At 44.3% G+C, this 23,229-nt stretch overlaps 2 protein-coding genes and 2 pseudogenes across 3 annotated transcripts; 3 read left to right on the forward strand and 1 right to left on the reverse strand.

Annotated features, from left to right (window-relative positions):
* The first annotated feature begins 1,397 nt into the window (after window positions 1–1,397).
* Window positions 1,398–4,083, forward strand: LOC125542918 (G-type lectin S-receptor-like serine/threonine-protein kinase At2g19130 pseudogene; annotated as a pseudogene).
* Window positions 4,084–4,225: 142 nt separating this feature from the next.
* On the forward strand, window positions 4,226–8,081 carry LOC147988378 (uncharacterized; annotated as a pseudogene). Its single transcript, XR_015616701.1, has 2 exons — window positions 4,226–6,037; window positions 7,808–8,081. The product of XR_015616701.1 is annotated as an uncharacterized LOC147988378 (transcript).
* A 6,359-nt stretch (window positions 8,082–14,440) lies between these two features.
* LOC125532524 (uncharacterized) lies at window positions 14,441–16,869 on the reverse strand. Its single transcript, XM_048696564.2, has 4 exons — window positions 16,626–16,869; window positions 16,011–16,543; window positions 15,844–15,929; window positions 14,441–14,741 (listed from the first exon to the last, which is right to left on the reverse strand). Exons 1-4 carry the CDS (start codon window positions 16,852–16,854, stop codon window positions 14,441–14,443), a joined length of 1,149 nt encoding a protein of 382 aa, XP_048552521.2. The 5' UTR covers window positions 16,855–16,869.
* Window positions 16,870–20,242: 3,373 nt separating this feature from the next.
* LOC125532559 (G-type lectin S-receptor-like serine/threonine-protein kinase At2g19130) lies at window positions 20,243–22,054 on the forward strand. Its single transcript, XM_087534697.1, has one exon. The coding sequence runs from the start codon at window positions 20,243–20,245 to the stop codon at window positions 22,052–22,054; it is 1,812 nt and encodes a 603-aa protein (XP_087390823.1).
* Window positions 22,055–23,229: the final 1,175 nt, after the last annotated feature.

A 23,229-nucleotide genomic window follows, 5' to 3' on the forward strand; every position in this document is an offset into this window, starting at 1 on the left:
CGGAGAACTGTTTCTCTTCTGATTTTTCGTTTTGTACTGTTTGCAAATGATTTGACGAATTTATGTGCTGCGTTTAGGTATTTGCCTGTGGGTGGATAAGCATCTGGAAGGGAGCATCGAGCACATGCTTTTCAGGGTACTGCACTGCAGTGTATTTGCGCACTCATACTAAATCGACGAGCTAGAAAACCTGCAGCCAATCATCCTCAATAAAAAAAAACATCAAGGTGATAGTTCAGGTGTTCTTTTCAGAGCTAGGATGGTAATAGCATGCTTGGACAAAGTGTCAGCTAAGAATAAATAATTGATTTTTAAAAACTGTACCTCATCAAGTGACTGCATAAGCTGTATAATCGCTTGGCATATCCAAATTTCTGTTTGATGCCATTTTGTCTTATTCTGCCAATGTGTAAGAGGCAGCCTATTCCACTCTATGGGTGCTATGCATTATTTTATTTATCCTGAACTTGGAAATGCTATGAGGGAGAACAGCCTGCCAGTTAGGTTCCTGACTAGGTTGCTTTCCTTTTTCTGTTTTTTGAAAAAAGGTTGCTTTCTTTCTGACATTTTGTAGAATTAGCCACCACTGCCACTTGCCAGAGTGATGCAGAGAGAGTTGACTGACTTCACAAAAGTCGTTTGATCGACCGGATGAGAGTGACTGGGGAAATAGTCAGCTGAACTCATAGCGAATGAGACATGCTGGTCCAATGAACCTGGGACTTTGACTGGCTTCACAAAAGTCGTGTGATCGGCCAAATGAGTTTGACTGGGGAAGAGACATTTTAGTAAAATGAGCCTGGGACTTTGACTGGCTTCACAAAAGGCATGTGATTGGCAATATGAGAGCGACCAGGGAAATAATCCGCCGAACTCATTGCAAAAGAGATTTTGGTTCAATGAGCCTGAGCCTGTGCAAGTAATTTCATTCCTGAAGAGGTGAGTCTGATACCGGCACTACTACCACCACCCCTTTTGGTTAATTTGTGTTCCTTTTCTAGCTCTCTCTTATGTGTTAAACTTTGCCAACTTTAACTTCAACATTTGTTGTATTCCTGTCTGGTCACACTTTCATAGGGAGCTTTCCTTGGTCTTTTGTGTTGCTATCGGTTGAATTTGCATTTGTGATATTCAGTGAGCAAATATTTGCGAGTTGGATTTAAAAGAATTATATGGTATGGCACTCGCCAGATATTAGTAATCCATGGGTGGCTGCATCTAGCCGCCTGGTGGAAGCTTCGAAGGTCCACATCCCAGTTTGAATTGAATGAGTCCAAAATGGATTGTAGCGACTCGTCTGGTCAGTCAGCTGAACATACTTGTTCAGCTCAACCTCTTACATTCTATCTATATATACAACACCTTCTTCCTTCTCCAAATATCAGAGCAGAGCAGCAATGCTCTCCATGCCTCCGCTCTACATATTATCACTCGGGCTTCTCCTCTTCCACACCACTCCTTGGTCATCCTCCTTTGTAGCTGCAAACAATGATACTCTCATGGCAGGCCAAGTTCTCGCCGTCGGGGGCAGGATCGTCTCAAGAAATGGCAAGTTCGCGCTTGGCTTCTTTCAGTTCCAGCCAGCAAGCACCATCAGTAAGTCGTCCTACAACACCACATCTCCAATCCCCAGCTTGTGGTACCTTGGCATATGGTTCAATAAGATCCCAGTTTTCACAACAGTATGGGTTGCTAATAGGGATCAGCCCATCACCAACCCCAGCATCAACCAAACACGGTTCAAGATATCAAGTGATGGCAATCTTGTCATCGTAAACCATGCCGCCAACAATGAATCCATTGTTTGGTCCTCTCACATTGTAAATAATAGGACACACATCAACACAAACAACACTAGTGTCGCTGTTCTCTTGAACAGTGGAAACCTTGCCTTCAAAGAGAGCCCGTCATCTGACCTACCGGTCTGGCAGAGCTTCGACTACCCAACAGATGTTATACTTCCTGGTGCAAAGTTTGGTCGGGACAAGGTCACTGGTTTCAGTCACCAGGCCATCTCAAAGAAGAGCCTGATTGACCCGGGTCTTGGCTCATACTATTATGAACTAGAACAAACCAAGGGGCTCGTCCTCAAGCGCCACAACCCCTCGGTAGAATATTGGCTTTATGCATCCTCCACAAAATCATCGTTGAATCTTGTACCAATGCTCAAGGCAGTGCTAGATATGGATCCTCGCACCAAAGGTTTGATAAATGCAACATATGTTGATAACAACCAAGAGGAGTACTACATGTACATATCGCTTGATGAGTCGTCTTCCTTTTTTATCTTACTGGATATCTCTGGTCAGATAAAGCTTAATCTTTGGTCACAAGCTAAACAATCTTGGCAAACCATATATGCCATACCCGATGATCCCTGCATTCCTCCTGCTACTTGTGGACCTTACACGGTCTGCAATGGCAATGCACATCCATCATGTGACTGTATGAAGAGCTTCTCTCAGAAGTCACCGCAGGATTGGGAATTTGAGGACAGAACAGAAGGATGCATCAGAAATAGACCATTGCATTGCACTAGTGACAGAAACATCACAAGTTCAACGGACATGTTCCATCCCATTTCTCAAGTTACATTGCCCTACAACCCGCAGAGCATAGTCGTTGCTTCTACTCAGAGCAAATGTGAAGAAGCTTGTCTCAGTTCCTGCTCCTGCACTGCTTATTCCTATAACAATAGCAGATGCTATGTCTGGAATGGGGAATTGCTTAGTGTAAATCTTAACAACGGCATTACTATCACTTCTAAAGATGTTCTTTATCTCCGTCTTTCTGCCAAAGATTTCTTGCCAAGTTTGAGAAAAAACAAAAGAAAACCAAACGTTGGAGTTGTTATTGCCACAAGCATTACTGGGTTTGGGTTACTCATTCTCCTGTTCTTGTTACTGAATTGGAGGAACAAATTCATGTGGTGTGGTTTGCTGCCATTATACTATGACAATCAAGGTAGTGTTGGCGGGATTATAGCCTTCAAATATACTGATTTAGTTCGTGCTACTAAAAACTTCTATGAAAAGTTAGGTGTTGGAAGTTTTGGTTCTGTATACAAGGGAGTGTTAAGTGACTCGAAGACTATTGTAGCAGTGAAAAGGCTTGATGGTGCCCGTCAAGGAGAGAAGCAATTCAGGGCTGAGGTGAGCTCAGTTGGACTTATCCAACACATAAACCTAGTCAAATTGATAGGTTTTTGCTGCGAAGGTGATCACAGATTACTTGTGTATGAGCACATGTTAAATGGGTCTCTTGATGGTCATCTATTTAAGAAGAGCAATGCAAATGTTGTGGTCCTGAATTGGAACATCAGATGTCAGATAGCCCTAGGAGTTGCTAGAGGATTGTGCTACCTGCATCAGGGTTGTCGTGAGTGCATCATACACTGCGATATTAAGCCAGAGAACATACTTCTGGATGAATCATTTGTTCCTAAAATCGCAGACTTTGGGTTGGCTGCGTTTATGGGAAGGGATTTTAGCCGAGTTATGACTACATTCAGAGGGACTGCTGGTTATCTTGCCCCAGAGTGGCTTGCCGGAGTTGCAATCACACCAAAAATTGATGTTTATGGCTTTGGCATGGTACTTCTGGAAATCATATCAGGAAGGAGGAATTCCCCAATAGAAATACCATACAACACTAGAAGCAGCAGCACCAGGTACCAGAATGTTGAGGAGTATTTCCCTGTGCAAGCCATCAGCAAGCTTCATGGTGGAGATGTCAAGAGTTTGGTGGATCCACAGTTGGATGGTGACTTCAATTTGGAAGAGGCTGAGAGGGTTTGCAAAGTTGCATGCTGGTGCATCCAAGATAATGAGTTTGATCGGCCGACTATGGGTGAAGTGGTCCGGATTCTCGAGGGTCTACAGGAGATTAATATGCCCCCAATGCTGAGACTACTTGCAGCTCTAACAGAACAGTTTGGTGCTGTAACTTCAGTGTAATATTAATAATTCATAGGGTGCTTCACATACGATCGATGTTATTCATCTTTGTTTCAGCAACTTCTCTTTAAAATTGTAATCTGGAGTGGAAGGAATAAAGGAAGAAGGCAAGCTTTCAGTTGCTAAACCATCTGTTATTTAGGTTTTTGTGTTCTGAGTGCGTGCTACTAACAACTTCTCAGAAAAGCGTCGCTGAGTGATGTGTTGAGCATTATGAAGTTGTTGATTTTCTTTCTTCTCCCACAAAAAGGTTTGTTTTTTTACTTGCTGCTCTCGGTTTTTTTTCATATTTCCTGTTCTGACAATAGTGGCAGCCTGTTCTATGGGTGCTCTGCTTTTGTTGGTGTATAGATAATGTAATTAGAGGAATCTTTAGGGTCTAAAATGTAAATTGTACAAACAAATATAAATCAGAATACAGAGAAGGGATCGGGGAGGAACGATCCAGAATTTCTCCAAATGCTCTTCACGCTCCCTCCAATCCCTAGCTCAAATCCCTCGAATCTCAGACGATTTTTAACATGGCGTCGGAGCAGGTTAATCCTGTGTGATTTCGACCTTGGTGACGGCTAATTGCGGTGCTGTGTCGCCGTGATTTACTGCCGTGTGCACTCGAGCTGTCGCCGAGACCTGCGACATCATCTGCAAGGTACGGCATGGAGTGCTGCGACCAACCTAAGGTAGCCTGTTGAACTGCCTCCTGGTGAATCTGTGCTCTCGCGGAAAAATTGCTGGCTGCCGTTGTGCCGTCCATGTCCAAGCAGTAAGCTGGTTTCTGTAGTTAATTGATAGTGGTACTAATACTTGTGGCTGCCGTTGAAGAACCGTGATTAGTGCAGCCGGATAGCTCATCTTTGCCTAGTCGCCGGATTAAAATACTTGTGCAGTCTGTGTGCATTTGAGAGCAACCGGCACAGTTATATCTACTTGGCTAGTACTGTCTGTGTGTTGTTGTTAGTGGAGATCTACAAAAACCAAGTCTTGTCTGTCTGGTTTTTTCTTTGTGTGTGGTGGTAAATCATGGCAGATCCAACAAAGGGGAAATTAGGGGATACTAGTGTGGATAAGTTGTATGAAACTTTAAGCAAAGTATTTGAGCAGCAACAACAACTCAAAGTGGTTCCTGGAGCTGTCAAGTTTGCACTTGAGCCTAATCTAGTGAAGTTGGTTGGACCAGGCAATTACATCAAGTGGGCACGGCATGCCCAGTTAATTCTGAGTTCTCATGGCTATCAAGAATTGCTTAGCGCCGATGAAGAGAAACTGAAAAGTGGTACTATTACCAAACAGATCAATGATAGAGTTTTGGTGTGGTTATTAGGAAGTATGGAACCACCGATACGAGAACAAGTTGAGACTATAACCACTGTATTTGAAGTGTGGAAAGCTTTGGAGAAGCAAGTTTCATGAAAATCAAATAAGATGCATGCTACTCGCATCATGCAAGCATGAAATCAGCGACTAAGTATGCAGGTGAGATGGAGAGATTGTACATGGAGTTGCATTATTACCATCCTTTTCAACCCGTTGACAAGAATGATGTGGCTGTTCACCATACCTGGTTTGAACCATTTGTGGGTAAGCTCTTCCTTGATGGCCTAAATCAGGAGTTTGATCTCCGCCGCCAGCTAATATTCTTCAAAACTGAATTGCTAAGCCTTGATGATATCGTGTGATTGAGGAGGAGACTCATCTTGCTCAACCCAATGAGCATGTTCAAGAAAAATCAGATGCACGTGCAGCCCTATCCATACAAGCTCGTCGTGCTCCTAAGACCTTTGCTAAAACAGATAAAAGCAAACTTTTTTGCAACCACTGCAAAAGGCCTGGACACACAAAGGATTCATGCTTAGAGCTGCAGGGTTATCCAACTTGATGGGAAAAAGGAAAGTCTCAGCCAGGGGAAGGTCAGGGAGCTCATAAAAGATAGGTGAACCTCACTACATCCAAGAGGGAGCTACCGGTAGTAGATGTGCGAGCTCTTGAGGATTTCACCTCCAAGATCAGACTCTCAGAAGACTTGCCTTCCTTCCAGGATTCCTCTAAAGCTGAAACTAGTTTGCATGCCACTTCACACCAAGGTATGACACCTCACCAGACCCACAATTCTACAACGCATTCAAAATCTTAGATTATTGATACAGGAGCTACCAATCACATGACAGGAGCTTCAAATATATTCACTTCCTATACACACTATTAGGGAAAAGTTTATACACAGAGGCTAATCAGTAGCGCTTGTTAAAACAAAACACCACTGCTATCTAGCAGTAGCGCGGCATGAAAAAGCACACTACTACTACATAAATAGCAGTAGCGTGTCCGTCATAAAAAGCGCTACTACTATAACTATTACACCGTTGCCGCCAGGCTTGGTATAGTAGTAGCGCCCTTCTAAGGACAGCGCTACTGCTACCAAAATAAAAGCAGCGCGTTTTAAGGCAACAGTGCTGCAACTAAGAAAAGGAAAAGGAAAGAAAAAAGAAAAAGAAAATTAAAGAAAAAGAAAAAATGTAAGCAATAGTAGCAGCACGTTTTCACGGAAGCGCTATAGCTACTTTAGCTATAGCGCGTTTTCATGAACAAGCGATATAGCTAACTTATCCATAGCAGTAGCGTGTTCCGTCAAAAAGCACTATAGCTAAGTAGCTATAGCGCTTGTCGGGAAACAATGCTACTACTAAGTTTGACTTGCCCCTGTGCGGGCGTTCCTCCTTCCCCCAATTCCCCATTTTTCTCGCATCTCCCCTACCTCTCCCTCGCCGTCCCTGCCTCCGTCGTCGTCACCGGAGCCGCCACCGAAGCCGCGCGCCATCCCCGCCAACGGAGCTGCATGCCCTCGACGCCCCCGGAGCCACCCTCGTCCGGTCCTCGCCGCCCCTGCCTCCCTCGCCATCACCGGAGATGCCGTAGACGCCACCGGAGCCACCCTCGACGCCCTCCACGCCACCGTCTCCCCCAAGCACCTCCCCGCAACCGTTCCCCCGAGCACCCTCTCTATAAGCCCCCACCCCTCCTCTCTAGGTTAATTTACTTAGGTGAATTTAGTTATGAACCCTAGGAATTAGCTAGGTTAAGTAGGTTAACTAGGTAGGTTAAGTAACAAAGTGAACTAGCTAGGTTAATTTGGTTCATTAGGTTAACTAGTTTGGTAAACTAGGTTGTCTAGGTTAGAGCAAAAATTTAGTTAGGGCAGTAGGGTTTAGAGTAAAAATTTAGTCAGGGCAGTAGGGTTTAATTATGGTTTTTGTTTTCATAAATGTTCTTTTAATTTAAAAGAACAAAATGAAGAAAATGTTACAGCTGTTCTGCTAGTAGTATATATAGTGGTACTAGTAGATGTTAATTAGGTTAGGGCATTAGTGGTACTAGTAGATGTTAATTAGCCGTTTTTTAGTTAGGGCAATAGGGTTTTACTAGGTTAATTAGGTTAGTAGTGCTGCTAGTAGTAGTGGTACAGTAGGTTAATTAGGTGAAGTTAAATGAATGACCTAAATGAATGAAATTAGTAGTTAACTGGATTTTTTTTCATTTCATCATTATAGAGCACTAAAGTTAACTGAATTTTGTTCTATTAGTAGTTAACTGAATTTTCTTCTAACTTAGTTTTTGAATTAGATGTTAATTAGGGCAGTAGTCTTTAGTTTAGAGAAAATAATTCGATATAAAAATATAAATTTCTATTAAACCGTCCTCCTCAACTAGCGAAGATCACTCTAGTTAGGTCATTTTGGGTACGATGAACTTTGTTATTTATGCTTATGATATGTTGCTTCTATTTTTGCCAAGTCTGTCTCTTTCTGTTGCTCAACTATATATGTTGCATATCATCGACTCATGTGATGATGCAGGTACATAGATCATCAATGACGAAGAAGTGCTACGCCAAGAGTATACGATGAGTGGCCGGAGTGTCAGGCTCAGGTGTACCGGTTTCCGAGCGACAGCCAGAAAGGGTTCGATAGCAGAGCCGAAGCGAATTGTAGTCAGGTTAGGTTCATGCTAGTGCGAGGGATACGAACCGATGCCCCAAGAAGTACTACATTATGTATGATGAGACATGTCATGTAACTTGTATAGCTATATCGTGATTATGATGTGACGGCATGATTTGTGTTGGATGATATGATGAGACTATTATGTGTATGATATGATGAGCATATTGCATGTTTAAGATATGATTAGAATACTGTATAAAATATGTACAAAAACATCGCAAATACGTAGGAAAAAAGATATGATAAAATATAGTAGTACCACTCTTTAGCGCTGGACAAGAAAATGCTACCGCTAAAGAACTTAGCAGTAGCGCTTGTATGGAAAGCGTGTTTTGATCTTTAGCGTTGGCCAAGAAAACGCTACCGCTAAAGAACGTTAGTCGTAGCGCCGCCCCGCGCTACTGATAGCCCTTAGACCCGCGCTACTGCTAGGATTTTTCCTAGTAGTGACACTTTGTTCAGGTAAGGACAAACTACGTGTAGCTGATGGATCCATAGCACCTATCACAGGACGTGGATCCGGTTCGCCGCTGTGCTTCTCCGTCCAGCACCGGCGCCGCCGCCCAGCACGAGAAAGAGAATGCGGAGAGGTGGATAAACTGAGATGCTTTTTGTTCGGGAGAGCCAACTCGAAAGAAACGATTCGGTTGCGACGCGAGCGTGGCTGGCTGTCTGCCCTCATCCACCATATTTTGCCGGCTCTTGTCGACCAGTTTTTTGAGGAATATTCTCAGCATCTTGGCTATCCCTATCCTATAATCCCTCTAAACCAAACAGGTGGCATCCCTTAGAAAATTGGCTATCCATGTCCAACCGAGGGATAGCCGATGAACCAAACGCCACCTAAGACATTGTCCTTTATCTCATGTTTTGCATGTTCCTAAATTTCCAATCAATCTCTTGTCAGTTAGCTCTATTACCGAATCTCTCAATTGTAGAGGTTTGTTTTATCCTACTTGTTGAGCTTTTCAGGAGCTAGAGACAGGCAGACTAATGGGGTCTGGGACCGTGCATGATGGACTCTACTATCTTGATGAATGGAGTGATGAAGTTGCTTCCTGGTCAAGAGCTACTACTACACCATCGCAAGCTTGGGCATGTCTCTTTTGCTGCATTGTTTTGTATATACCCCTCTCTTTTCAAGTTGTGTCCTAGGGAGCTACTTGTATGTGATGCTTGTGAATTGGCTAAACATACAAGAGGTTCATATCCTAGTATAGGATTAAGAAGTGCCAAACCATTTGAAATGATTCACTCGGATGTTAGGGGACCCTGTGAGGTTCGTTCGATTTCAGGGCATCGATGGTTTGTAACTTTTATCGATTGCTTTAGTCATTACACCTGGCTCTACTCTTGAAGCATAAGAGTGATGTGTGCTCAGTTTTTAAAGATCTATGTGCTCTCATTAAAAATCAACATGAGGCAACTATTAAAACCTTACGTTCAGACAATGGTATAGAATGCATGCACTAGGAGTTTGGACAGTTCCTTCTCTCAAACGGCATTGAACATCAAACTACCCGTGTTAACACTCCAGAACAAAATGGCGTTGCAGAGCATAAAAATAGACATTTTCTTGAGGTTGCACGCTCACTTATGTTTACAATGAACGTGCCTAAATTTCTTTGGGGGGAAGCAATAAAAACTGCAACATATTTGATAAACCGTATGCCTCTTCGGGTTCTTGGCCATAAGACTCCTGTTGAGTGTCTCTTGAAATCTAATGATTTTGTAGTTCCTCCAAAGGTCTTTGGGTGTGTTTGCTTTGTGTATGATTATAGAACTCTGTTGGAAAATTAGACCCCCATGCTCTCAAATGTGTTTTCACGGGTTATTCTCCCTCTCAAAAGGGTTATAGGTGTTGGTGCCTTTCGAAGCACCGTTTTTTTGTGAGCATGGAGGTGACATTCCGTGAACATGAATCATATTATGGCTCAACCAGTGACACTGGCATTGCCCTATCCCCACCTGAAGTGCAACAAGAAGGGGAGAGGGGTAATGAAGGCTCTCCATTAAGTCGTAATCTTGTTTCAACTTCGGATGGTTTACCCACTCTAGATAATGTTCAAAATCAGGGGGAGGACCCACATAGTGATGGGTGTAATCATGGTTCTGGTCATGGAGACATACAAGATGCAACAGGAAACTCTTCACTTCCTTCATAAGATGGTGAGCTTCACAGGCATGAGGACCCAGGTACTAACAATATAATAACCCCTCTAGTCCTGTCGCTCCTATTAGCACCACAAGATAGGGTGATAACCAATTATCTATTCTTGCTCCTGAAAATGATCTACCTATTGCTGTGAGGAAATCTACTAGAAATCTAAAAATTTCAGGACACCTCAAAGATTTTAAACATGATATAGCCAATTTCATTTCCTATGAATATTTTACTCCACCCTTCAAAAGCTTTATTGCATCTTTAGATTCTATCTCCATACCATCAAACTGGAAAATAGCTATAGAGGACCCAAATTGGAAGGAAGCAATGCTTGATGAGATGAAAGCCTTGGAGAAGAATGGGACTAGGGAGCTTGTGGATCTACCACCAAGTAAGCAGCCTGTAGGTTGTAAGTTGGTCTTCACTATTAAACACACCCTGAGGGCAAGGTGGAGAGGTACAAAGCCTGCCTTGTAACAAAAGGCTACACACAAACATATGGAATCGATTATGAAGAGACCACCTTTTCACCGGTGGCAAAGATGAATTCAGTAACGACACTTATATCATGTGTTGTAAACCTTGATTGGGATATTTACCAGATGGATGTGAAGAATGCTTTCCTTCATGGTGATCTCCAAGAAGAAGTATACATGCATATACCGCCTAGATTTGAGTCAAGTCAAACTGTTGGAAAGGTATTGCGCCTACATCGTTCTTTATATGGCTTAAAGCAATCCCCACGAGTTTGGTTTGATCGGTTTAGACATGATATGCTAAAGAGGGGTTATCTTCAAAGTAATGCTGACCATACGCTATTTTACAAGCATATTAATGGCCAGGTTGCAATCTTGATAGTGTATGTCGATGACATTGTGATTACTGGAGATGATTCCAAGGAAGTTGCAGATCTGAAGTGTCATCTTGCACATGAGTTTGAAGTGAAGGACTTGGGTCAAAGGTATTTTTCTCTCATAGCGAAAATATATCTGGGATCTGCTCAAGGAAACATGTATGCTTGGTAGTCAACCTGCTGCTACACCGATTGAGCAAAATCACCGGTTATGTAGTGATGCTGGGACACCAGTGGATCGAGAGCGCTACCAGAGACTAGTTGGAAGATTAATATATTTATCTCATTCCCGTCCAGATATTGCCTTTGCTGTGAGTGTAGTTAGCCAATACATGCATGACCCAAAACAAGTTCATATGGAAGCTGTAAATAGGATCCTACAGTATCTTAAAGGGTGCCCAGGAAAAGGCCTCTTATATACCAGACAAGGGGACTTGCAAGTTGAGTGCTATACTGATGCTGATTGGGCTGGTTCCCTAGATGACATGCGCTCAACATCTGGTTACTGTGCATTTATTTGAGGAAACCTAGTTTCATGGTGAAGTAAGAAACAAAATGTGGTGGCTCGGTCTACTGCGGAGGCCAAGTTTAGGTCTATGGCTCACGACATATGTGAGTTATTATGGTTGCAGATTCTCCTAGCAGAGCTGCGGTTGTACAAGCACAAACCTCTGATGTTGTACTGTGACAACACAGCTGCCATTGATATTGCAAATAACCCTGTTCAGCATGATGAAACCAAGCACATAGAAATTGATCGTCATTTCATCGAGGAGAAGCTTGATAGAGGATAATTTGCCTACCATATGTAACTTCAGCCAGTCAAGTAGCAGATGTACTTACACAAGGACTCCCTGAAAAAAACTTTTTCCATGTTTTGTAACAAGATGGGTCTGTACAACATCTTTGCCCCATCTTGACTTGGCAATGCTATAAAAGAAAAGCTGCACATAAGTTGCTTTCTTTCTGACCTTCTGTAGATTAACCATTCACACTTACAAGTTCATTGAGAGGAAGAATCGACTGCCTTCACAGTAGGCATGTGATCGACCTAATGAGAGGGATTGATGAATCTTATGTCTGGGTTGGACCATGGTCCAATGAGCCTAGGATGGTTACATAACAGTCCTGAAGAGGTGGCCTGGCACTCTAATATTGCCACTGCTTCCACTGTTCCTTTTTTTTGGGACTGAAATACTACTGGGGAAGCACCTGCAGTGTGATTTTCTATAGATAAAAAAAGGTGCCCTGCAATGGACTGGAGGAGATATAGAAGGAAGCTCCCTCGCTGTCACTTATTTAGGATTTATCGAAATTGCCAAATTACTTTGCTGTTCTCTGTGTTGCCATTTCCCTATTCTGCCAGCTGTCATGCTCATTGAAGCCATTGCCATGAGGGTTGGTGAATTTAAGCTTAGGTTAATACCATGATCGAGATATGTGTATGTTTGGTTCTTGTCCGACCTGGGATGGGAACTTGAGAATTTCTAGTGAAATAATTGTTTTAAAAGTGTGCACAATCAAACTGCAACTGTTGTTGAAGTTGGGTGAGGAGGAAGATGTCAGATCTGAAAGTTGTCGGTGGATATGACCAAGAGACAACATAAGCTGTATAATTTTCAGGTATTTTCAAATTTCCGTGTGATTTGTATAATCCTGGATAAGCCAATCATGGCATCTATGATTCTAATGTTGTTCTGAAATGACACCAGTAGGATATGCAGGTGTTAGTCCGAAGTGCATTCTAGGCTTTGATAAGGTGAATATGAACTGTTTTTCTTTTCCACAGCCCGCATACAAATATTTTCTCATAAGGTAAATCTCCTTTCTTTGGTGAAGTTGGGAGGTTATTTGTTAATCTCATTAGGTAGAAATTGTTTATGCAGATCATCTTTTTCACTATAATTACAGGCTAGCATTTTTAATCCGTATCATTATTTATTTATTTCAGGCACATATGGTGCACTCTGGTCATGATGCCAACGTTTTTGGCTCTTAATAAAGAGGTTTTTTAGGCACTTCTGATTTTCTGTTTGGTTCTTATCTCTTCAGTTTAAATTTTCTGCGATTCTAAAGATACATTTATTATCTATTCAGTTGAATGAGGAAGCTGCTTCCTTGGACTGGACCAAGTCAAGAGGTCATGTGCTGAGGGGCCGAAGAATCTTTTTTCCGGGAGCCAGACGAGCGCTGATGTTGCCGGTCACCTGCAACTTGGCTAGCAATTGTCCTTGTTTGTTGTTAGAGCAACTCCAATGAGGCGACCCATTTCGTCCGCCCGCGTCCGTTTGGGTCGGCGCGGACAAAAGTGGCGGCCCAACGCACCGACCCAAACTCAAATCGTGTCAGTCTGGCGTCCGTGCCAACCCATTTCCGTCCCAAAATTGCGCCTGGAATATGTCGGCGCGAACGCGAAGCGGACGCGCCGCGTGTCTCCTCGTCGTCCGCCACGTCCCCACATGGCGGCCACCCAACCGCCACCGGTCGTCTTATTTATGATGACCACCGACAGCGGGCCCACACGTTAGCCAGTGGAAGTGTTCTTTTTTTAACCACGCGTGCGGCGGGGTCGGCCTCATCCACTTCTCCAGTCCACATCTGGCCCCCACCACTCCCTTTGCTTCCTCACCGGCGACCGCAAACCCTAGCGCGTCCATGGGCCTCTTCGGCAGCAGCAATGACAAGGGCAAGGGCAAGGGCACCCCCGGCGCCTCGTCCTCCAGTGCTTCCCTTCCCCCTCCTCCGCCGGCGGCGACGTGTTCCCGCCCTGGTCGTCGGCACCTGCACATCCCGGTGCACCAAGCGCGGTGGCACTAGGAGTACAGGCAGCCACTGTCGTACCCCGATGTCACGCTGTCGCACAGTTGGCATCTGGATCCGCAGCGGATCCCGGTGCCGGCTGTTCCACGTACCAAGCGGGCGCACGACGACGAGGTGCGCAGGCGCCACGTGCAGCTCACGTCGGAGCAGCGTCGGTTGCCAGAGTACGCCACCGACTCCCCTAACTGAGAGGCGTGGTTCGCCCGCGAACACGAGGAGCAACAGCGCTCAGGTGTCGACGCCGTCCCTCGCCGTTCCCATCGCCGCCACCGCAGGTAGAGCCGGAGGACATGGAGGCGGAGGCGGAGTATCAAGCCGTCCTCGAGGAGGCCCTACAGCACGCGCTGGAGGCTAGCCTCCTCGAGGAGGACGCGCACTGGGATGGGCTAGAGCAAGCCCTTGCCTTGTCGGCGGCAGGGGACTCCGTCCACATCCCGCTCTTCATGCCGCCACCGCCACTGTCGCCGCCCATCCAGCCAAGCCGGAGCCGGAGCCGACGCGTAAGCGCTCCCCGCCTCCACCCACTTGGCCGGAGGAGGCCTACTCATGGACGGGCCAGTACCGCGAGTGGATGAGCGTGCCTTTCGTCCACTTCGCCGCGACGCCGCAGGAGGAGGTGGCCCACCTCGAGCAATGGAAGGAGCACTGGCTACGCTAGAAGCAGGCCGACGGCGAGGAGCAGATGCGCTACGAGGCCATGCTCCAACGCGATGCGGAGGCGCTCCGGCTCGAGGAGGAGGAGGAGGAGCGTGCACGGCTGGCCGCAATGCCGCTGCCCCAGTAGACGCCGGAGGAGGCTGCCCTGGCAGCATACCAGGCGTCGTTCAGGTGAGCTGGCCCTGTTCCGGTCTTCATCGACCTCACCGACGACGGTGGCATCGATGGAAAGGGCAAGAGCACGGCCGATGACATCTAGGGTAGTGTGCGGGATGGCAGCAGGCGGGCGCAGACTTTTATTTAATGTTCTATTTAATGTTTATTAGATTTAGGTGGGCTTTGGCCGGCGTTTGATCAGCCACTTTTATGTTTAATTACGCTTATTATGTTTACTTGTAAACATGCCGATTTTTTATAACTAATAATTAGTAATGACGTAATTACGATAGTGGGAAAGGGTTAGCCAAAATCTGAAAAATAGAAAGGACGCGAGGGAAAACAGCGTCCACAGCTGGACGCTATTGTGCAGAACGTCCGGTTTGGACGCCAATACAAACAACGTCCAACAAATGGTTTGGTCTGCACCCTAAATAGATTAAACCGAGTCGTTTTCCTCTAATAGACGGATGTTATGTCTCCAGTAAACCCTAGTACGCATGGATTCGTCGCTCCTCAACGTCGCCATGTGCCAACCAGCCTCCAACACTCACATCTCTAATCATCACGGCATCTCTATCTCTCTTGTTCCCCGCTCACGGTTAAGATCCTCCAATCTATCTCGTGGTTGGCGCATATGATTTGGGGTAAGGTCGTTTTGCATTCCGTTGGTTTCAGTCTTTGTTTAATTGACGCATGTGATTTGTTGAAATTTGGACACAAAACCATATGATGACTAGTATTCTGGGAAAATTCCATTGAGCTTAGCGCCAAGGAGGAGTGACATAGCTTGAAAGGATTACAACCCATGTCTGGCATGTTACAAAGCAGAACCATGAACTGTTTTTGTTGAGCAAAAAGAAAGAAACATCTAGTCAGTTACACTTCTAGGTCGGTGCAGATGTTCATAGCATATCAGCATATGATCCATTCTAATTTACTACTTGTGAAGAACTCCTTGACCGAAAACTGGGAGCTTGACTTGCATCTTGTGTTGTCCGTCCTCCATCTCCTATGGCTTCTTCAACCTTGAGATATGTTGTAAAACCTCTCCCAGAGTAATTCCACTCATTAAATACATCGGAGTTGCTTTCCTTTGGGGGACTCGGTGGGTGAGCAATATCTGACACCTCATCATCAGATGGGATATCTTCGATATTCAGCGGCAATCTAGCCTCAGCGAGCATGCTTCATAGCCTAGGCTCCATGTTCAGATCCATCAGGTTTCCTACACAAGACCTCAATATAGATCTTCCTATCTCCTTGCATCCAGTAGTAGTAGCACATTTGATCCCCCATGCAGCATTCTTTATCTCACGTAGGCTCTACAAGAGACAATACAAATTTCAAATCATGTGATTGTTAATGTGTTGCAAAGAAATAATTAAAATCTTGCACACACTTACAATGTGAGCCAATGGCGGGCCGCTAGGCATGTAGCCGGTCCATTCGATGCTATCTCGAGGATATGTGATAGGTTCATTTAGGCCTCCTAAGCATTGAGAGTCAAATAATATTGTGTACATACCATTTTGCTGGAACCAATGTCTATACTCAGGTAAACTAGCTACATCAAAGTGAATGTCCTCTGGCCACACTCTTGCTTCAACACGATTGTATTCTTGAACATAATTCGCATGGACTAACTCCCAATCATTCGATTTTCCTGCAGAATGCTTAAGTTTTCGAAGTCTCCGAACCTCTGCCTCGCCACGTGGAAGAGAAGGTGGAATGGGTTGTCTTAATCCAAATTGCCGCATCACCTTATGTGGATAGTGGAACTCCACAATCCAAAAATGCATGAGCGGTACTCTAGCAAACCACCAATCAGAATCTTGATGAACTTCGAAAGGCATCTGCTCTAGAAGATCATCATATGGTTGCCAACCAACTACACATTCTCGAATCAAATCAATTTGATTTCGATAATATTCAGTACCTATATATTTGATTGCAAGTTACTAAAATTGTTTGTCATACCACAAATGATGTGTAACAAATTTGGTGAGAAGAATACAAACCAGCATTGTGAGGGACATCAAACGCATGTGCAGCACACCACTTTGCTCCAAAAACAGGGTTATAATCCAAGTGTACTTTGTGTTCATCTTCTTCTTCATTAGGTTCATCTCCTTCTTTGGGCTTCTCAAAAATAACTTTAGGGCGACCAAGTGGCAAACGGGACCAAGACCATAACTGTAGCGGCAATAAAGGCCCTGAAATTTCTAGTCTCCCCTTCTTAGCACCCATGCTCAATTGTCTATACAGCACAGCAAGGGCAGCTGCTCTCCAATTATACTCTGTTTGTTGTCCTAAATCCTGCATAAATTGGAGATACATGGTTGGCACTCCATCTCCAGATGTATCAGTAAAGACTATGGAGCCAAGGATATCTAGAACAAGTGCTCGAGCATGCCAATGAATCTCCCTATCCATTCGATTATCCGGCAACACATGGAAGCGTTCCCGCAGTTTACCCAAATTTAGAGAGTATTGTGAATTCCTAACAACAATATTATCATCGCCTTTTCGCCTTTTTTTGTTTCATGTGTTGTTCATCCACAGGAATCCCAAACAACCTCTCAACTAATTCTGACCATTGTGCATCAGCTTTGCCAACAAGTGGTTTACCCTGGATAGGCAACCCCCACCAACAACTGACATCTTGCAACGTAATAGTCATTTCTCCTACAGGTAGGTGAAAACTATTTGTCTCGGGCCGCCAACGCTCCACCAATGCCGATATCAAGTATTTGCTGACATTGATTTTCCTCATCTTAGCAATCTGATAAAAACCAAGGTTCTCTAAAGCTAATGTACATAGAGGATCAAATGGGATGCCAACACGGTGACACCGTACATTCAAGCAAATGTTAGGCTGCATCAATACACACAAAAATTAGTCTTTATTTAACCACTAAGTCTAACAAATGACATGCGAAATCACTCACATTTTCCCAAGTTTTGGATATTTTGTGCTGGCTGTGAGGCACCCATAGCAAATCAATGAAACATCCATTTCTATCCATTTCAAAACCCTGTTACAACATAAAAGGAGCGAGTAAATGTTGAGGTAAAATATCAAAGCAATCATTTGAATTTATTCTTCACAATCTACACTGATAAATAAAGGTCAAACAATCTAATGTTTTCAGCTATGCCTAGGCAGTAAGTGAAATTAGTAAAGCTACAACAAGATGCAATCAATGGTTTGGGCGATGTACAGAGAAGCAGTGGAGAGAAGAGAGAGGGACGACCACCTTCGACCGACTTGCTGATGTAGCCGCGGCGGCGCCCTCAACCCACCACTTTGGCCGTGAGGAGGTTGGGGGTAGACGTGAGGGTGTGGTCATCGGGGATGAGCCGGAGGTTGGGGCGGTCGTGAGGATGTCGGCAGCGACGCCGAGGCTGAGGCGGTCCGTGGGAAGGTGGGCGGCGGGGATCAGTCGGAGGCCAGGGCCGGCCGTGCTAGGCAGGGAGATGGAGGTGGGAGATGGGGACGAGATGGGTGTGGTGGCCAGGGCCGGCCATGGCAGGCAGGTAGATGGATGTGGGAGATGGAGACCAGATGGGTGCGGCGGCCGCCAGTCAAACCAGATAATGGATGCTAGCAAAAACAGCGACCACACTAGGACGTTGTTAGCATCTGCGTCCAGGTCGGGACGCTCTTGTCCATAGCGTCCTTACTATTTTTAAAATTTGCATATATCCTTTATTACTTTCGTAATTATGGAAATATTAATTACTATTTATAAAACAATCGGGTAAACATGCCCGTGCGTTGCAACGGCATAACAAAAAGCACCCGATCCCAACACACATGTCCACGCTCTTTATTTCAATGTGTCACCCCATCTATGTCACCGCTTATCCTCCCCCGGTCGAGATCTCCTCTGTGTTCTTAAGTGTGATCATTCAATACGACATGGAAATACCCCTTTAGCAAAGAAAAATAGACAGGATGTCGCTTTATTTTATCGCATTGAAAAAGACTATCCGTATCCTATGTACCTAACATTTCTAGGGGATTCTGTGTGAGAAAGCATGGATATTTATTTCATTCCATATCAGTATATTAGTAAATTTGTCACATATACACTGTTTGTCGAACCAATTCCAATAATATCTATAGACATGCATATCTCTGGAAAGAAAAGGAACACACACACATACAATGGAAGTGTCTCAAGGGCCAAACTGTTCTGGAAACTATCATAGCAGAAATCATATTTTTCTAAATCTGGACTAAAAGGGGATGCGCGCACACTTATCTTGGCTTGATCAGCTGAACAATCAGATCTTACTACTCGACATTGGTATTGTTTGATGCTTCCCATCGAATATCAGGCAATTTGTGATTCACCTTGCCCTAGGGACTCGACATCCCAGCTATCTTGCTCTGGCAGCTTACTGGTAGTAGACGAAAATACTTGGATGCCTGATCTGGAAGTTGTTCCAAATTTGTACAGCTCCCTAGGTGGACTCATAGAAGGTTGAACAATGTTTTATTTATCAGTTATAGCATCCATAAACTTCAAAGAAAATGCATAAACAAAATCTACCTCATTAGGTGCATCCTTTTATGATTCGTGGCAGTTAGGTGAACACAGACACTAGTAGAAAACGGAGTTTTAGCGCCGGTTCGTAAGGGCCTTTAGTGTCGGTTCCATAACCGGCACTAAAGGGTGGTCACTAAAGCCCCCCCCCCCCCTTTAGTACCGGTTCGGCACGAACCGGCGCTAAAGTGCCACCACGTGGCGTGAGCTCGCGCCCTGGTATGGGGGACCTTTAGTACCGGTTGGTGTTACCAACCGGTACTAAAGGTTTTTTGTTTTTGAATTTTTTTTGAAAATTTTGGAAAAAAGTTTTTGATTTTTTTTTCGATTTTTAATTTTTCTGAATTATTTGATGATTTAGTCTCTAATCACCTCTCATAACTGCTCAAGTGTGGATCACTCATTCCAAATCGCCTGACTTCCCGTCCGGTCACCCATCCTCTCACTCCCCCAGCCTGAGCACGCTTAACTTCGAAGTTCTATTCCCCCTACATTCCAAGTCTGCACTTGTTGTTTTCCTGACAAATGTAAGCTGTCAATCCTATTAACCCTCAGTAGTTTAGCTTGAGCATGAAGTCACACGTTTCACCGTTTGAGTTTGAAACTATTATTCTAAAAAACAGTAATTATGTATTAACACTAATATTTCTTGAATAAGTAGTTTGACCATAGTTTGACCACAGTTTGACCAGATTTGGCCAAAATTCAAAAAAACTGAGATACTTATTTAGTAACACTAATAGTATTGCGTAATTATTTAGTAACACTATATTTCTTGAATCAGTTGTTTGACCGGTTTGACAAGATTTAACCAAAATTCAAAAAAACATAAATTAGAGCATATCTTTTTTTCCTTTTACAATTTTTTCATTTCAAAAATTGTCCTAAACCCTAAACCCGGGACTTAAAATGTCGGAAACTCTATGCTAAACAGTAAAAACTAAGGGTTTAAACCATAAAACCTAACCCTAAACTCTGAAATCTAAACCCTAGTACTAAACGCTAAAAACGTCTAAAACGCCCAAAAACTCTATTTTCCCTTTGGAATTTTATGATTTTAAAAAATTGTCGAAACGGAAAACATGGTTCAAGAAACAGTATGGGTTGCTAATAGGGATCAGCCCATCACCAACCCCAGCATCAACCAAACACGGTTCAAGATATCAAGTGATGGCAATCTTGTCATCGTAAACCTTGCCGCCAACAATGAATCCATTGTTTGGTCCTCTCACATTGTAAATAATAGGACACACATCAACACAAACAACACTAGTGTCGCTGTTCTCTTGAACAGTGGAAACCTTGCCTTCAAAGAGAGCCCGTCATCTGACCTACCGGTCTGGCAGAGCTTCGACTACCCAACAGATGTTATACTTCCTGGTGCAAAGTTTGGTCGGGACAAGGTCACTGGTTTCAGTCACCAGGCCATCTCAAAGAAGAGCCTGATTGATCCGGGTCTTGGCTCATACTATTATGAACTAGAACAAACCAAGGGGCTCGTCCTCAAGCGCCACAACCCCTCGGTAGAATATTGGCTTTATGCATCCTCCACAAAATCATCGTTGAATCTTGTACCAATGCTCAAGGCAGTGTTAGATATGGATCCTCGCACCAAAGGTTTGATAAATGCAACATATGTTGATAACAACCAAGAGGAGTACTACATGTACATATCGCTTGATGAGTCGTCTTCCTTTTTTATCTTACTGGATATCTCTGGTCAGATAAAGCTTAATCTTTGGTCACAAGCTAAACAATCTTGGCAAACCATATATGCCATACCCGATGATCCCTGCATTCCTCCTGCTACTTGTGGACCTTACACGGTCTGCAATGGCAATGCACATCCATCATGTGACTGTATGAAGAGCTTCTCTCAGAAGTCACCGCAGGATTGGGAATTTGAGGACAGAACAGAAGGATGCATCAGAAATAGACCATTGCATTGCACTAGTGACAGAAACATCACAAGTTCAACGGACATGTTCCATCCCATTTCTCAAGTTACATTGCCCTACAACCCGCAGAGCATAGTCGTTGCTTCTACTCAGAGCAAATGTGAAGAAGCTTGTCTCAGTTCCTGCTCCTGCACTGCTTATTCCTATAACAATAGCAGATGCTATGTCTGGAATGGGGAATTGCTTAGTGTAAATCTTAACAACGGCATTACTATCACTTCTAAAGATGTTTTTTATCTCTGTCTTTCTGCCAAAGATTTCTTGCCAAGTTTGAGAAAAAACAAAAGAAAACCAAACGTTGGAGTTGTTATTGCCACAAGCATTACTGGGTTTGGGTTACTCATTCTCCTGTTCTTGTTACTGAATTGGAGGAACAAATTCATGTGGTGTGGTTTGCTGCCATTATACTATGTCAATCAAGGTAGTGTTGGCGGGATTATAGCCTTCAAATATACTGATTTAGTTCGTGCTACTAAAAACTTCTATGAAAAGTTAGGTGTTGGAAGTTTTGGTTCTGTATACAAGGGAGTGTTAAGTGACTCGAAGACTATTCTAGCAGTGAAAAGGCTTGATGGTGCCCATCAAGGAGAGAAGCAATTCAGGGCTGAGGTGAGCTCAGTTGGACTTATCCAACACATAAACCTAGTCAAATTGATAGGTTTTTGCTCCAAAGGTGATCACAGATTACTTGTGTATGAGCACATGTTAAATGGGTCTCTTGATGGTCATCTATTTAAGAAGAGCAATGCAAATGTTGTGGTCCTGAATTGGAACATCAGATGTCAGATAGCCCTAGGAGTTGCTAGAGGATTGTGCTACCTGCATCAGGGTTGTCGTGAGTGCATCATACACTGCGATATTAAGCCAGAGAACATACTTCTGGATGAATCATTTTGTCAAGATCCCGATTCCAAGTCACATCGATCTAGCCGGTAACACCTCATATCACTTTGCGGCCTCACGCACGGTATCCCACGGGTGTCGCCTTACCATGGCCCGGGACCGTTTCCGCCTTTTGGCTCACGTATATGATAGTGTCGCTAGCATCCATATGACAGAGAACCCGGGCCGACATGGCTAGTCGTGAACCCAAAGCGGCGCTAACCTATGGGGACAAGCATACATGATTCACATCGAGCGTGTCGGTCAACAGCGTGTGAATCCGGGATGTAGCACTGGGCTAGCAGGACTCCGGGAACCCGAGCTGTAGCAGGCTAGGCAGGACTCCGGATGTCACCGCGTGACATTTCCCCGAAGGGACAGACACATGAACGAAGTGAAACACATGCCGGCCAGTCAAGTGTCCTGAGCAGTAGTGTTGGGCTAACAGGACTCCGGTGAACCGGGCTGTAGCGGACTACTATGGCTCATGGAAGCACTAGACTACATTTCCCCATAAGATAGGCTGCCAAGGATAAACAACTAGATTGTCGGATCCCACATATACCAAGCATTTCAATCATACACACAATATGCTCGATATGTGTAAATACAACATGGCATCACAACATAACTCTACGACTCAAGTATTTATTCACTAGGCTCCGAGGAGCGTGATATTACAAACATGGGTCTCATGACCCAACAATCACAGCATACAAGTCAAAACACAAGCGGAAGCTTAACATGTCTGGGTACAGACATCTACAAATGAAAAAGGCTAAGAAGCCTGACTATCTACCAGATCCTGCCGAGGGCACAAGATCGTAGCTGAGGTATCAAGCTAAACGTCGAAGTCCACGCGGATCTACTAGCGAGACTGAAATATCTCTACAAAACATAAATTAAGCAAACGTGAGTACAAAGGTACTCAGCAAGACTTACATCAGAACTAAACTACATATGCATCGGTATCAACAAGGGGGGGGGGTGGTGGAGTTTAACTGTAGCAAGCCAGCTTTGACTCAGTGGCTAACCTGAACTACGATTGCAAGCAACTCTTTTGAGGTGGCGCACACGAGTCCACATATTCACCATTCAATACACCACTATGGATCCACTCCCGTCCCCCTACGAGAAGGCCATCCATAGCACTCACACTTATCTTGCGAGTTTTAGAGTATCCACTTTCACTTGTCTATGAACTGTTATAGGCAACCCAAAAGTCCATT

The sequence above is a fragment of the Triticum urartu genome, chromosome 1A (assembly GCF_056163025.1).
Source record: "Triticum urartu cultivar PI428250 chromosome 1A, HENAU_Tu73, whole genome shotgun sequence".
NCBI lineage: Eukaryota > Viridiplantae > Streptophyta > Magnoliopsida > Poales > Poaceae > Triticum > Triticum urartu.